This window comes from Chiloscyllium plagiosum, unplaced genomic scaffold (assembly GCF_037043375.1).
Source record: "Chiloscyllium plagiosum isolate Xiang-an unplaced genomic scaffold, Cpla_swu_hap1 HiC_scaffold_27, whole genome shotgun sequence".
Lineage (NCBI taxonomy): Eukaryota > Metazoa > Chordata > Chondrichthyes > Orectolobiformes > Hemiscylliidae > Chiloscyllium > Chiloscyllium plagiosum.
Genome location: NW_028270165.1, coordinates 90662289 through 90678273, shown reverse-complemented (window position 1 = coordinate 90678273; position 15985 = coordinate 90662289). Strand labels below are relative to the sequence as shown.

General features: G+C 47.4%; 2 protein-coding genes across 3 annotated transcripts in view; both read right to left on the bottom strand.

Moving 5' to 3' along the window:
- Positions 1-9465, bottom strand: part of LOC148144987 (uncharacterized) — a 518924-nt gene extending 509459 nt beyond the window's left edge. The window contains exons 1-2 of the mRNA XM_087975452.1: positions 9161-9465; positions 2346-2450 (exon numbers count right to left, since the gene is read on the bottom strand). The gene's annotated coding sequence lies outside the window, so the exon portion shown is untranslated. The remainder of the gene's footprint in view (positions 1-2345; positions 2451-9160) is intronic.
- A 4362-nt stretch (positions 9466-13827) lies between these two features.
- LOC148144981 (uncharacterized) overlaps positions 13828-15985 on the bottom strand; it is a 234475-nt gene continuing 232317 nt past the window's right edge. The window contains exons 1-2 of one of the 2 annotated variants that reach the window (XM_087975615.1): positions 15680-15768; positions 13828-15120 (exon numbers count right to left, since the gene is read on the bottom strand). In XM_087975615.1, the coding sequence (XP_087831741.1) occupies positions 13828-14712 (885 nt within the window). In that variant the 5' untranslated portion in view covers positions 14713-15120; positions 15680-15768. Of the gene's footprint in view, positions 15121-15679; positions 15769-15985 lie in introns of those variants that run through there. The other variant, XM_087975616.1, reaches the window with a different exon arrangement.

The following is a 15985-nucleotide window of genomic DNA, read 5'->3' as shown; positions in this document are numbered from 1 at the left end:
TTGGAGGTCACCACTGATGATGTTACCAAGCCAGGTAATGAAACGTCTAGATATCAAACCTACAGCTCAGCGAGCAAACCTGCACCCTAAACATTCTACTTTGCTGAAAGACTGCACAATCTGCAGGCAGTCAATACATGTAATATATTGTCAATTCCACTTTGAAAATAGATAATGGGCCCACTTCTTTTTGGATGTGAGCATAAGTGGTATAGTAAGTAAGTTTGCTGATGACACCAAAATTGGAGGTGTAGTGGACAGCGAAGGAGGTTACCTCAGATTACAATGGGATCTTGATCAGATGGGCCAATGGGTTGAGAAGTGGCAAATGGAGTTTAATTTAGATAAATGTGAGGTGCTGCATTTTGGGAAAGCAAATCTTAGCAGGACTTATACACTTAATGGTAAGGTCCTCGGGGGTGTTGCTGAACAAAGAGACCTTGGAGTGCAAGTTCATAGCTCCTTGAAAGTGGAGTCGCAGGTTGATAGGATAGTGAAGATGGTGTTTTGTATGCTTTCCTTTATTTGGTCAGAATATTGAGTACAGGAGTTGGAGGTCATGTTACTGCTGTACAGTTGGAATATTGCGTGCAATTCTGGTTTCCTTCCTATCAGAAAGATGTTGTGAAACTTAAGGGTTCAGAAAAGATTTACAAGGATGTTGCCAAGACTGGAAGATTTGAGCTATAGGGAGAGACAGAACAGGCTGGGGCTGTTTTCCCTCGAACATCAGAGGCTGAGGGGTGACCTTAGAGAAGGTTATGAAATCATGAGGGGCATGGATAGGATAGATAGACAAAGTCTTTTCCCTGAGGTGGGAGAGTCCAGAAATAGAGGGCATAGGTTTACAGTGAGAGGGGAAAGATATGAAAGAGACTTAAGAGGCAACCTTTTCATTTAGAGGGTGGTACGTGTATGGAATGAGCTGCCAGAGGAAGTGGTGGAGACTGGTACAATTACAACACTTAAAAAGCAACTGGAGGGATATGGGCCCCGTGCTGGCAGGCGGGACGAGATTGGGTTGGGATATCATGCACAGGGATGTGCAGGTTAGGTGCATTAGTCCCGGGTAAATGTTGAGCAATAGGGGTAGGGGAATTGCGTGGGTGGGTTACCCTCCGGAGGATCAGTGTGTAGTCTTTGGGCCGAGTGGCCTGCTCCCACACTGTTTGGAGTCTCTGAAGGGGAAGGGATTTTTGTAAACTGTGCAAGGCAATGCAGGCGTCGTGCGGGGGCCTGCTGTTGGCCTTGCTCCTCCCCCTGTTGTTGAGCTGTCTAACAAACATCTACTCTTTCTCTGCCTTTTTGCTGGGGGCAACTGAAGCTGTAACAATGTTGGGACACAATAAAGGTTACCTGAACATTCTGCCGGACTCAGACTCTCATTGAAAGCTTAGAGCTCCAAGCGGTTTTTGTTTTAAAGCTGCTCATTTCTTGCAGCCTCCTGCATTAAGTTTCCAATGTTGTATATCAGATGGAGCAGTGACTGAGTAGCTGGTTCCGTCAGAGGTTTACATTTTTCGGGAGTGCAGGCACTGCATTGTTTCAACGGCAGTTTACTGGCAGCACTGGGAAGTGTGGGCTGTGTTCATTAGAAAGGAGGTGGAGGTGCTGCTGTTGGACTAGGTGGGACACGGTTTAAAAATCACAACACCGGGTTATAGTCCAACAGGTTTATTTGGAAGCACTAGCTTTCGGAGCGCTGCTCCTTCATCAGGTAGCTGTGGAGCAGGATCATAAGACACAGAGTTACGAGCAAAAGGTCACAGTGTCATGCAACTGATATGATATATTGACAAATGTAGATTGCTGTTAAGTCTTGCATCTTTTAGAATGGGTTGCAGGTTTTATTTCATTAATGGGTACATCGCAGTACTACTATTCAGTCATATTCTCAAGATCACAAGGGTTTTTTTAAACTAGTGACATCTCAGCCCAAACAATGCATGAAAGGTGTGTCAGTATCCCAATCTTAAATCAGACTGGTACTATTTCCAAACTAGGAATTTATAAAATATTACATGGATTGACTCCCTGCATGTTGTGCGCTTTTTGTGCAAAGTTGAATATATCTGTAAATATAATTCTGCAAATGCACCCCATCGTTGTGTGTGCACATGCTTTGTAAAGGGAGAGTGATGGAGGAGAAGCCTGTAAGAGGGTGTGTGTACATCTGAGAGAGCGTGTTATGAGAGAGGTATAGATAAAAGTGAGGGATTGCATTTTCCTAAAATAAGGGCAGGACTTGTACAGAGGGATATGGGGGGGGGGGTTCAGGTACATACTTCATTGAAAGTTGCATCACTGGTTGGAAGGGTGCTTCAGAAGGCATTCAGCACACTTACCTTATTTGTCCACACCATTAAATAAAGGAGTTGGGACATCATTTAGAAGTTGTACAGGATGTTGGTGAAGCCACTTGTAGAGTACTGAGAACGCTTCTGGTGGCCCTGTAATAGGAAGAATACTATTACAGAGGGTTCAGTAAAGATTCACCAGGATATTACCAAGACTGGAGGGTTTGAGTTATAAGGAGAGGCTGTGAATCTCTTCACTGGAGCACAGGAGGTTGAGGGGTGACCTCATTGAGATTGATATAATCATGAGGGTTCTAGGTAACATGAACATCAAAAATAGCGAGGAGCCTGCACGGTGATGTCAAGTGACTGGTGGGGGGTAGAAATTGTGGCAGTTGGACACTTTAAATCCATCAGGAACAGCATCTCCATACAGCATATTGTGCATGTCAGGTGAGATGCCAGAAGACTAGAGGTTGGCTAACATGGTGCCACTGTTTAAGAAGGGTGGTAAGGACAAGCCAGGGAACTATAGACCAGTGAGGCCAACGTCAATGGTGGGCACATTGTTGGAGGGAATCCTGAGGGAGAGGATGTACATGTATTTGAAAAGACAAGGACTGATTAGGGATAGTCAACACGGTTTTGTGTGGGAAATCATGTCTCACAAACTTGATTGAGTTTTTTGAGGAAGTAACAAAGAGGATTGAGGAAGGCAGAGCAGTAATGTGATCTATATGGACTTCAGTAAGGCGTTTGACAAGGTTCCACATGGGAAACTGATTAGCAAGGAGAGATCTCAAGGAATACAGAGAGAACTAGCCATTTGGATACAGAACTGGCTCAAAGGTAGAAGGCAGGGGGTGGTGGTGGAGGGTTGTTTTTCAGACTGGAGGCCTGCGACCAGTAGAGTGCCACAAGGATCGCTGCTCGGTCCTCTACTTTTTGTCACTTATATAAATGATTTGGATGCGAGCATAAGAGGTACAGTTAGAGGGAGAGGCTGAACAGGCTGGGGCTGTTTTCCCTGGAGTGTCAGAGGCTGAGGGGTGACCTTATAAAGGTTTAAAAAGGTATGAGGGGCATGGACAAGATAAATAGACAAAGTTTTTTCCCTTGGGTTGGGGAGTCCAGAACTAGAGGGCATAGATTTCAGGTGAGAGGGGAAAAATGTAAAAGAGACCTTCGGGGCAATTTTTTCACACAGAGCGTAGTACGTGTATGCAATGAGCTGCCAGAGGGAGTGGTGGAGGCTGGTACAAATGTAACAATTAAGAGGCATTTGAATGGGTATATAAATAGGACAGGTTTGGAAGGATGTGGGCCAGGTGTTGAGGAGCGGGACTGGATTGGGTTGGGATATCTGGTCGGCATGGACGGGTTGGACCGAAGGGTCTGTTTCCATGCTGTACACTTCTGACTCAATGCTGTTTCAGCAAAAGCCGCGCATGCTCTGTCTGCAGAAACAGTGCTAACCCTCCTTCAAATGGACCAATGAGAAGCCAGACAAGGAGCCTGGTCCTCCTGCCAATCAGAGCTCCCCAATTGTCTGAATGCGGAAGATGGACCATCAGGTTCTGAAGCTGCTACTCCTCTCCAAATGAAGATCGAGATTCATCTCAGACTGCAACTTCCTTCCTCTCTCTGCCATCTGTGAGTACGGCACTGTCTTTACCATTTCATTTTTTCATTCTGGGGTTAAATTGTTGACTTGCAGCAACTGAAAAGAAAGCGAGTGAATCTAGGGAAGGGACAGAGTCGGGAAACGTTGGTCCAGGTTAGTGTCTCAATTGGCAAACGCACGGCAAGTGCAGGCCCACAGTGTGAAGTGATAGCCTCAGTTATGAAAAAATAACTGCTGTAAGGAGGTACGTTGTTTAAATGGTGACATATTGGGATGTGGAGAAAGTGAGGACTGCAGATGCTGGAGATGAGAGTCGAATAGTGTGGCACTGGAAAAGCACAGGAGGTCAGACAGCATCCGAGGAGCAGGAGAATCGACGTTTCAGGCACGAGCCCTTCCTCAGGAATGATGTGTGGATGTAAAACGTGGCCTCAGCGTCCTTCCACACCAGTCACTGCCAGTTGTCAGACGGATGCAGCAAGCAATCAGCAAGGCAACAGGTATATTAGCAAGAGGAATTGATTTCAGAAGTTGGGATGTCTTCCTGCAGTTAGGGGGTCATTGAATATATTCAAGGCTGAGTTCATCTGATTTTAGAACAACCATGAAGTGGATGTTTATGGGGGAAGGCAAGTAAAATGGTTTTAAGACCAGTACAGAATAGTTCGAGTCATACAGCACAGAAACAGACCCTTCAGCCCAACTAGTCCATGCTGACTATATTCACAAACTAAACTAGTCCCACCTGCCTGTGTTTGCCCCATATCCCCCTGAACCTTTCCTATTCATGTACTTATCCAAGTGTCTTTTAAACGTTGTTACTCAACCTGCATCCACCATTTCCTCTGGACATTCATTCCACACAAACCACTGTTTAAAAAAAAGGTGCTCCTCATGTGTTTTTTAAATCTTTCTCCTCTCACCTTAATTTGCTCCCTAATCTTGAAACGACTCATGCCGTTCACCTTATCTTTGCCCCTCATGGTTTTGTAAACTTCTATAAAGAGAACAAAGAACATTACAGCACAGGAACAGGCCCTTCAGCCCTCCAAGGCTATGCTGATCGAGATACTCTATCTAAACCTGCCGCCTATTTTCTAAGGATCTGTATCCCCCTGCTCCTTGCCCATTCATGTCTCTGTCTAGATACATCTTAAATGACGCTATCGATCCCAACCCTACTGCCTCCGCTGGCGATGCATTCGAGGCACCCACACCCTCAGTGTAAAGAACTTTCCATGTATATCTCCCTCAAACCTTTCCCCTCTCACTTTGAACTCGTGACCCTGAGTAATTAAGTCTTCCCCTCTGGGAAAATAATTCTTACTATCCACCCCTGTTTACACCCCTCATGGTTTTTCAGCCTCAATCAGGACACCCACCCTCCAATGAAAATAGTCTTAATCTACTCAACCTCTCCTCATAGCTTGCGCTTTCCATAAAAGGCAACATCCTGGTGAACCTCCTCTGCACTCTCTCCAAACATATCCAAATCCTTTTGGAAATCTGGCGATCCGGAATTGTACACAGTATTCCAAATGCACCAAACCAAAATCTTATATAACTTTAACATGAACTGCCAGCTCTTTTACTCAATCCGTCCGATGATGGAACGCGTGTTGTATGCTGCCTTGACCACTCTACTGACAGGCATTGCCACCTTCAGAGAACAATAGACCCGAACACCCAGATCTCTCTGTACATCAATTTCCCCCAGGACCTTTCCATTTACTGTATAGCTCGCTCTTGAATTGCATCTTCCAAAATGCATCACCTCGCATTTGTCTGGATTGAACTCCATCTGCCATTTCTCCTCCCAACTCTCCGATCTATATTCTGCTGTATCGTCTGACAGTCCCCTTCACTATCTGATATTCCATCAATCTGAATGCCCATCTGCAAACTTGCTAATGAGGTACCCGATACCTTCACCTTTCAACCTCCTGTGCTCCAGTGAAAAAAGTCCCAGCCTACCCACCAATAGGTGTGAATTCTGTCTGGGTCCCAATGTCGAGTCAGCCTGACATTTTTGATATAAAAGCTCTGCATTTAAATTACGTTCTTGAGATAGTTACTGAAAACAGGTTCTGGGATTAACATACCAAAGAACAGAAACAGTTCAGCAGTTAGATCACACGTTCGAGTGAGAAGTGTGTATAACATGATCTCACAACTCCTATACTCAATGCTATGAGCAATGAAGGAAAGCAAACCAAACGCTGCCTTCACTACTCTGTCCACCTGAGACTCCAGCACTCCAAGGTCTCTTTATTCTGCAAACTCCCCTTAACTGTGACAGTCCTGCCTGAATTGCTTGACCAAAATGCAAACCTCTGATTTCTCTAAATTAAACTCCAACTGACACTCCTCGGCTCATCAACCAATCCCATAAATTCTAATTTATAGTGAACTCTTTCCTATCTCATTCCTTGGAAGCTGAAAATCTCCATCCCACAATCAGTCCCTCCATTTTCACTATTTGGACTGAAGGGGCTGTTTCTGTGCTGCATGGCTCTGTAACTCGGCCCTGTACTAGTCTTAAAACCATTTTCTTGCATTCCCCATAAACATTCACATAAAAATCAGATGAACTCAGCCTTGAATATATTCAATGACCCCCTAACTGCAGGAAGACATCCCCACTTCTGAACTTAATTCCTCTTGCTAATACACCACTTACCTTGCTCATTGCCTGCTGCACCTGTCTGACAACTGGCACAGAAGGACACTGATGCCCCTCTGAACATCCACGCATCATTCCTGATGAAGGGCCCAAAACTTCGACTGTCCTACTGCTCGGATGCTGCTTGACCTGCTGTGCTTTGCCAATTGTGGTCTTCTCTACATTGGGGAAACCGAGCGTAAACTTGGGGAACGGTTTGCTGAGCATCACAGCCAGGTCTGCAGAGGCTGAGCTGACTTCCCAGTCTCCACCCATTTTAATGCCCCTTCCCACTCCCCTTCTGACATGACTATTTTTGGCTTCCTCCATTACCACAACAAACCAAGCCACAAACTGGAGGAACAAAACCTCATCTTCTGTCTGAGCAGTCAACAGCCCAGAAGACACATTGAGTTCTCCAATTTCAAATAATCTCCCATCCCATCCCCCAACACACTTCCCAGCCCCTTCCACTCTTCCCTGCCAACTAGATTCCTTCCTCCCATTCACCAACCAGGTCGTACCAGGTTATGGAGATAAGGCAGGAACAGGATGCTGATTGAGGATGATCAGCCATGATCACAATAAATGGTGGTGCTGGCTCGAAGGGCAGAATAGCCTACTCCCGCACCTATTGTCTATTGTACCCTCTACCTGTCTCCACCTTTCCCCACTTCAATACCCTGACCCCAGCACACCCTTGTTCCACAGCTCTCCCTCTACCCACCCCCAGACCTGAACAAGGGTACACCAGATCCCTCGACTTCTCCACCTTCTGATACTGCCAAGCTTGCTGCGTTCTTTCAGTCTCCTGCCTGTCTATTTTGCTAATTGAGAACAAATGCTTGGACTAACGTTTCCAGACTCTGTCCCCTCACCTGGATTCACTCCCATTTCTTTCAGTTGCTCCAAGTCAACAACTGAACCTCAGAATGAAACGTAAATGGAAATGGGGGTGAGAAAAGAGAGTGCCGTACTCTCAGATGTTGGACAGAGGAAAGAAGTTGCAGTCTGAGGAGAACCTCAATCTTCATTCAGAGAGAGGAGGAGCAGGAGCTTCAGAGCCTCATTGTCCAACTTCCACATTCACCAATAGGGGAGCTCCAAATGGCAGGAGGACAATTCTCCCTCCGGTCCTCCTTATTTGTCCATCAAACGTAGGTCTCATCCCTTTTCTGCCGACAGCGAGGAACATGCCCAATGTCTTGGTGACACCAGCAAACGTGTGCCCTGTTTGTTGACACTGAGGAGTGTACACAATATACACTGTAGCAATGCTGGTGTCATTGACAGATTTTAAGTGTCCAAATTCCTTTGGGAGAACAAAAAGGGTACAGCCATAATTTTTTTCCATGTGGCTCAATATTTGATTGCTTTTGCATTTGTCTGGCTGCTCAATGTTTAAGTCTTTTCCTCAGTGTTGGGCTGAGATTCACAACTAGAGGGCATAGGTTTAGGGTGAGACCACAAAAGTAACTGAGGGCCAACGTTTCCATGCAGAGGGTGGTGCATCTATGGAATGAGCTGCCAGAGGAAGTAGTGGAAGCCAGTATAATTACAGCATTTGAAAGGTATCTGGCTGGGTATCTGAATAGGAAGGGTTTAGAGGGATATGAATCAAGTGCTGGCAAAGGGGTCTAGATTAATTTAGGATAGCACGTTGGCATGGACAGGTTGGACCGAATAGGTCTATTTCCGTGCTGTACATCTCTATGACTCTAAATAATAAAAAGTCGAATTTTCCAAATAATAAACTATATCCATGTTAACAAGGCTTAGTGCACCACATGATTTACTAACTATTCTCAACAGGTCCTGCCCCTTCAATGCCTGAGGAACATGAACATGCTGGTGCATAATCTCCTTCACTAGTATTTACACACTACCCTCAGCAATTGCACAACTAACAGCAAAGGGTAAACAGCACAAGGATTAAACACACAGTGAGGGGGGAAACAGCACAAGGATTAAACACACAGTGAGGGGCAAACAGCACAAGGATTAAACACACAGTGAGGGGGCAAACAGCACAAGGATTAAACACACAGTGAGGGGGGAAACAGCACAAGGATTAAACACACAGTGAGGGGCAAACAGCACAAGGATTAAAACACACACTGAGGGGCAAACAGCACAAGGATTAAAACACACACTGAGGGGCAAACAGCACAAGGATTAAAACACACAGTGAGGGGCAAACAGCACAAGGATTAAACACACAGTGAGGGGCAAACAGCACAAGGATTAAACACACAGTGAGGGGCAAACAGCACAAGGATTAAACACACAGTGAGGGGCAAACAGCACAAGGATTAAACACACAGTGAGGGGCAAACAGCACAAGGATTAAACACACAGTGAGGGGCAAACAGCACAAGGATTAAACACACAGTGAGGGGCAAACAGCACAAGGATTAAACACACAGTGAGGGGGAAACAGCACAAGGATTAAACACACAGTGAGGGGCAAACAGCACAAGCGCCAGTAAAAGCCGATGGAAAGTGAGTGTAAAATGTCACTATGACAGGACAGGCCCCACATTCCTTCCCCTCCGTCCCCCCCACAACCTGCCTCACCTTTCACGTCCCGGGCCCAGTACCTTCCAGGTGGCCCCATAGTTGACACAGGGGCCGCCCCACGACCAGTAGAACTCCACCACCCCGGCGGCCGACGAGTTCCCAAGCAGGCCCTTAACCCCATCCGCCTCCAGAATGCTCACCGGCTCCTGGCTGCTGTACAGCCGGCCGGTGTGGCCGTGACACAGCAGCTGCGCCAGGAAGGCGGCGGCGGCCAGTGACGGGTGTCTGCCCCGGGCCGCGCGGCGCCATTTTCCTAACGGCCGCCCTCCCGCCGCTTCCTCGCTCGAGCGACTTCTCCTCCCAACCGCCTTCGCCCCCGCGTGACAACTGCACGGGGATGGGCGGGGCCGGGGGATGAGCGGGGCCGGGGATGGGCGGGGCCGGGTCGGGCCGGGGAGCCTCACCGTCACCAAGCAACAGCCACCTCGCGCTACAACTGCTCATTCACAAAAACAAACTCTCCTGTCTCGCTCTGCAGCTGCAGGGGGGACACTGCCACGTTTCCAGGAGCCCTGTCTACATTGGGAAAGCTCACGGCTCAATTTAAACAGATATTCCCACATCTAACGGAACGGCGTCATATCGAAAGGGGGCAATCTGCATTTTAACGGGTATTTCTGCAAATAAAGAGGTTTAAATGGACAAGATTACATTTCAAAAGGGATGTGGGCACATTCAAAGGGATATCTTCATATGTAAAGTGATGCAGTTATATCTAAATGAAACTACATTTCGAAGAGATGTTGCTCTATTTATAAGTAGAGACAGTAGGTGTGAATTCTGTCTGTGTCCCAATGTTGAGTCAGACTGACATTTTTCTTAGAAAAGCTCTGCATTTAAATTACATTCTTGAGAAGGTAATTTATAGATTCGGGTGAAGGTTAGGGAGGATTGGCCGTGCTAAGTTACCCATAGTGACCAGGGATGTACAGGTTAGGGTGGATTGGCCATGGGAAACACGGAGTAAGGAGTTGGGTATGGGTGGGATACTGTTCAGAGGGCCAGAGTGATATAGATGGGCTGAATGGCCTGCTTCCACATTGTCGGAATTCTATGACCCTCCCCATAAAGGAGCATTTTATCTGCATCTATCCTGTCAAGCTGCCATCAGAATTCTACTGGTTTCAATTGAGGTATACAGCACAGAAACAGATACTTCGGTCCAATTCGTCCATGCCGACCAGGATTCCAAACTAAACCAGTCCCATTTGCCTACATTTGGCCCATATCCCTCTAAACCTTTCTATTCATGTACCCATCCAAATGCTGTTTCAATGTTGTAAATGTACCGGCAACTACCACATCCTCAGTAAGTTCATTCCACATGCAAATCACTCTTTCAAAATGTTGCCCCTCCAGTTCCTTTTAAATCTCTCTCCTCACATTAAAAAAAAAGCCCCCTAGTTTTGAGTTCCCCTACGCTAAGCAAGAGCCATTTGCTATTCACCTTACCTCCCACTCCTCATAATTTAATCAATCTCAATGAGGTCACCCCCCCCCAACTTCCTGTGCTCCAGTGAATAAAGTCCCAGCCTCTCTTTATAACTCAAACCCTCCAGTCCTGACAACATCCTGGTAAATCTTTATCAAACCCTCTCTAATAGTATTCTTCCTATTACAGGGCCACCAGAACTGTACTCAGTACTGTGAAAGTGACCTCACCAACATCCTGTACAACCTCAACATGATGTCCCAACCCCTATACTCAATGGGGTGAACAATGAAGGCAATGTTGCGAAATGCCATCTTAACCACCCTGTCGAGCAGTGATGAAACTTCCAAGGAACTATGTATCTAAACACCCCCCGCCCCCCCCCATGTCTGTCTATGAGACCATAAGACATAGGAGCGGAAGTAACGCCATTCGGCCCATCGAGTCCACTCCACCATTCAATCATGGCTGATGGGCATTTCAACTCCACTTACCCGCATTCTCCCCGTAGCTCTTAATTCCTTGTGACATCAAGAATTTATCAATTTCTGCCTTGAAGACATTTAGTGTCCCAGCCTCCCTGCACTCTGTGGCAATGAATTCCACAGGCCCACCACTCTCTGGCTGAAGAAATGTCTCCGCATTTCTGTTCTGAATTTACCCCCTCTAATTCTAAGGCTGTGTCCACGGGTCCTAGTCTCCTCGCCCAATGGAAACAATTTCTAGCGTCCTCCCTCTCCAAGCCATGTATTATCTTGTAAGTTTCTATTAGACCTCCCCTTAATCTTCTAAACTCCAATGAATACAATCCCAGGATCCTCAGCCGTTCCTCATATGTTAGACCTACCAGTCCAGGGATCATCTGTGTGACTCTCCGCTGGACACGCTCCAGTGCCAGTATGTCCTTCCTGAGGTGTGGGGACCAAAACTGGACACAGTACTCCAAATGGGGCCTAACCAGAGCTTTATAAAGTCTCAGTAGCACAACAGTGCTTTTATGTTCCAACCCTCTTGAGATAATTGACAACATTGCATTTGCTTTCTTAATCACGGACTCAACCTGCATGTTTACCTTGAGAGAATCCTCAACTAGCACTCCCAGATCCCTCTGGACTTTGGCTTTACGAATTTTCTTACTGTTTAGAAAGTAGTCCATGCTTCTATTCTTTTTTCCAAAGTGCAAGACCTCGCATTTGCTCACATTAAATTCCATCATCCATTTCCTTGACCACTCCTCCAAACTGGCTGGATCCTTCTGCAGCCTCCCAATTCCTCAGTACTACCTGCCTGTCCACCTAACTTTATATAATCGGCAAACTTCGCTAGAATGCCCCCAGTCCCTTCATCCAGATCATTAATATATAATGTGAACAGCTGCGGCCCCAACACTGAACCCTGCAGGACACTGCTTGTCACCGGCTGCCATTCCAAAAAAGAAACTTTTATCCCAACTCTCTGCCTTCTGTCAGACAGCCAATCCTCAATCCATACCAGTTGCTCACGTCGAACACCATGGGCCCTCACCTGGCTCAGCAGTCTCCCGTGCACACACTCTCATTCTCTCATGCACACACACTATTCTATGGGGTAAAATTGTATTGGCAGAATTATATTTGCAGATACATTCAATTTTGTTCAAAAAGCACACAATCTGCAGGCAGTCAATGCATGTAATATTTTACAAATTCTGACTTTGGAAACAGAACCAGTCTGATTCAAGATTGGAATACTGACAGACACAAATCTCACCTTTAATGCATTGTCCGAGCGGAGATGTCTTTTTTTTTTTAAAATAAAACCTTAAGTCATCTCAAGAACATTGTTACATATTAATGAACCAAAGCCCGCACCCATTCTAAGAGATGAAGACTATCTAAGTTTGTTCAATATATTCTATCAGTTGCATGACACTGATCTTTTGAGATAAGTTCTGTGTCTTATGATGCTGTTCCATGAGGCTTATGTATTGATGAGGCAATATGGTACACATGAGGTGATAGAGAATTACAGATCATCGAGGAAGGATTGAAAGAGAGAGTTAAGAAGAGCAAAGAGAGGACCGAAGCAGTCTTTATTCTATTTGCTAAATGAAATAGAATAAAGGGGGAGGGGAAGGTCTTATGAGGAAAGGCTGATAGACTTGGGTCTTTTCTCAATGGAAAGAAGAAGGCTTAAGGGGGGATTTGAAAGAGACAGACAAGATGATCAGAGGATTAGATATGGTAGACAGTGAAAGACTCTTTCCAAGGATGGCAACGTCAGCTTGTACGAGAGGGCATAACTACAAATTGAGAGGTGATAGATTAAAGACAGATGTCAGAGGCAAGTTCTTTTTGCAGAGAGTGGGAAGGATGTGAATGCCCTACCTGCTAAAGTAGTCAACTCAGCCAGATTGGGGAGATTTAAACATTCCTTAGATAAGTGCATGGTTGTTTTTCGGATAGTGTAGGGGGACAAGCTGAGAATAGTTCACAGGTCAGCGCAACATCGAGGGCCTGTTCTGCGCTGGATTCTTCTATGTTCTATGTTCTAAACTTAGTGCAGGAGGTGGAAAGAAATGAGCAGCTTTAAAACTGCTCTTGGAGCTCAAAGCTTTCAATGAAAGTCTGAGCCCGGTGTGAAGTTCAGGTAACCTTTATTGCAACCCAAACTTTGTTGCAACTTCAGATCCCCCCCAGCAAAAAGGCAGAGAAAAAGTAGTTGCTTTTTGAACATCTCAAGGTGAAAGTGCACACACCACACCTCCCCTTGTCCCACCCCCCTCACTGTCTTTACTATTGGCCAGCACCAAGTTGTCCCTTTGTAATCGGATCCTTGGTACAGCCGTCACCCGGAGGAAGTATTGCCTCACTCAGCAATTTCAACCCTTACCCTGTCTCCAACTAAGTTTCTCCCTGCTCATTTGCCAGTGGGGGGAGGGCAGTGTAGAGTCAACCTGACTGCTGTGGGTCTGGAGTCACGTGTAGGCCAGACCGGGTAAAGGGTGCAGCTGGAACGACTGAGTGAATCCTTTCCCACAATGGCGGTTCCCTTCCCTAACAAGGGAGAGAAATGGGGGCTTTCTCCCCCCCACCCCCAACCCCCTCCCTGAAACGGTCTCATCGTTAGATTCCGAACTCCACATTTCTGACCGAATACCAATTCTGCCATCTGTCGTGGCGGGATTCGAACCCGGGAGTCCCCGGAACCGGGCTGATAGTCCAATCGATAATGGCCCTTGGCCGTCACTCCTTCAATCTCCCTGCGATGGCATGTGAACTCGCTGGTGCTTCCGCAGGTGGGAGGAGTAGGTGAAGCCCTTCCCACACTGAGAGCAGGTGAACGGCCTCTCCCCTGTGTGTATCCGCTGGTGCCTCAGCAGGGTGGAGGATGTGCTGAAAGCCTTCCCACACTCGGGGCAGCTGAAGGGCCTCTCCCCCGTGTGGACCCGCTGGTGGCTCCGCAGGTTGGAGGAGCAGGTAAAGCCCTTCCCGCACTGAGAGCAGGTGAATGGCCTCTCCCCCGTGTGGACACGCTGGTGGGTCAGCAGGGTGGTGGCCTGGGTAAAGGCCTTCCCGCACTCGGGGCAGGTGAAGGGCCTCTCCCCTGTGTGGATCTGCTGGTGCCTCATCAGGGAGGAGATGTGGCTAAAGGCCTTCCCGCACTCAGGGCAGCTGAACGGCCTCTGCCCTGTGTGGACACGCCGGTGACTCCGCAGAGTGGAGGAATCGCTGAAGGCCTTCCCACACTCGGGGCAGCTGAAGGGCTTTTCCCCCGTGTGGACACGCCGGTGGCTCAGCAGGGTGGAGGAATACCTGAAGGCCTTCCCACACTCAGGGCAGCTGAACGGCCTCTCTCCTGTGTGGACCCGCTGGTGGGCCAACAGGGCAGAGAAAAACACGAAGGCCATCCCGCACTCGGGACAGCAGAAAGGCCTTTCCCCAGTGTGGTCCTGCTGGTGGGCCAGCAGGTGGGAGGAATGTCTGAAGGCCTTCCCGCAGTCGGTGCAGGGGAATGGCCTCTCCCCGGTGTGACTGCGCCGATGAGTCTCCAGGGCAGACGGGAAACGGAAGCCTTTCCCACAGTCGCCACACTTCCACGGTTTCTCCACGGGGCGGGATTCCTCAGGTTTCTCCATGGCCACAGCTTCAGCTGCACACAAACACGTGTAGAGCCCTCCCTGCCGTGAAATCCCTTTTCCAGGCCGTATCACGGTTTCAGTCTCCACGCACAGTGCGCTGCAACAGTGGGGTCTCTCGTCCAGTCCCACCTGATGCTGAAAACATACTCAAACAGGAACCAAAAAGCTTTGATCCCTCTCACAGAAATCACGGTCGAAAATGTTTGCTGGCCCCAGTGGATTGAGCGACCGTCAGACATTGACATCAAAGTGAGGACCGGAGATGCTGGAGAGTTAGTTGAAAAATGTGGCACTGGAAAAGCACAGCAGGTCAGGCAGCATCCGAGGAGCAGGAGGGTCAATATTTCGGGCATAAGCCCTTCATCTGTTGATTTTGAAATTTTCCTCTTCAAATCTTCAAAAACTCTGTCAGAATAGATTACAAAGCTCATCACTGCCAATGCAGGGTAGAAATTCTGAACAAGCAATTCTACTTTTTGCAGAATATTATTTTCTTTTGTTATATCACAAAATTGAAAGCACCATCCCACTCTCTCTCCCCCTCTGTTCTCACTCCGCTCTAATTCTCCTCATCAGGATCTTACAGGGACGGAAAAGCAAAAAAAATGTCAAGACATGACTCCTCCCTGCCACCAACCAGACTCATTCCTCCCATTGACCAACCAGGTGGTATCCTCTAACTGTCTCGACCTATCCCTACTTCACCACCACCCCCTTTTATCTGCAGCTTCTGCACCCAGCCCCACCCCTGAAGAAGGATTACACCCGATACGTCGACTTCTCCACCATCTGATGCCTCCTGCCGAACTATTTTGCCAATTGAGATACAGACTTGGATCAATGTTTCCGGAGTCTGTCCCTTCCGAATTCACTCTCTTTCCTTTCAGCTGCTGAAAGTCAACAATTGAATCACAGAATGAAAAAAGATGGAAAAGGGAGCGAGATAAGAGAGTGCCGTACTCACATATCTGGGACACAGGAAGGAATCTGCAGTCGGGGTAAAGCTCAATCTTTACTCAGAGAGAGAATCAGGAGTCGCAGCTTGAGAAGTTCATGGTCCAACTTCCGCATTGACAATGGACTGGCTCTGATTGGCAGGAGGACCAGTCTCCTTCCAGTCCTCCAATGCTGCCTATTGGTCAATCAAAAGAAGGTCTCGCGCCTTGTTTGCGTTCAGGGATGAGCATGCCCAGTGTTTTGCTGACACTGGCCAGCATGCGCACTGCGTTGCTGACACCGGCAAACATGCGCAGTATGCTCTACGGGGATG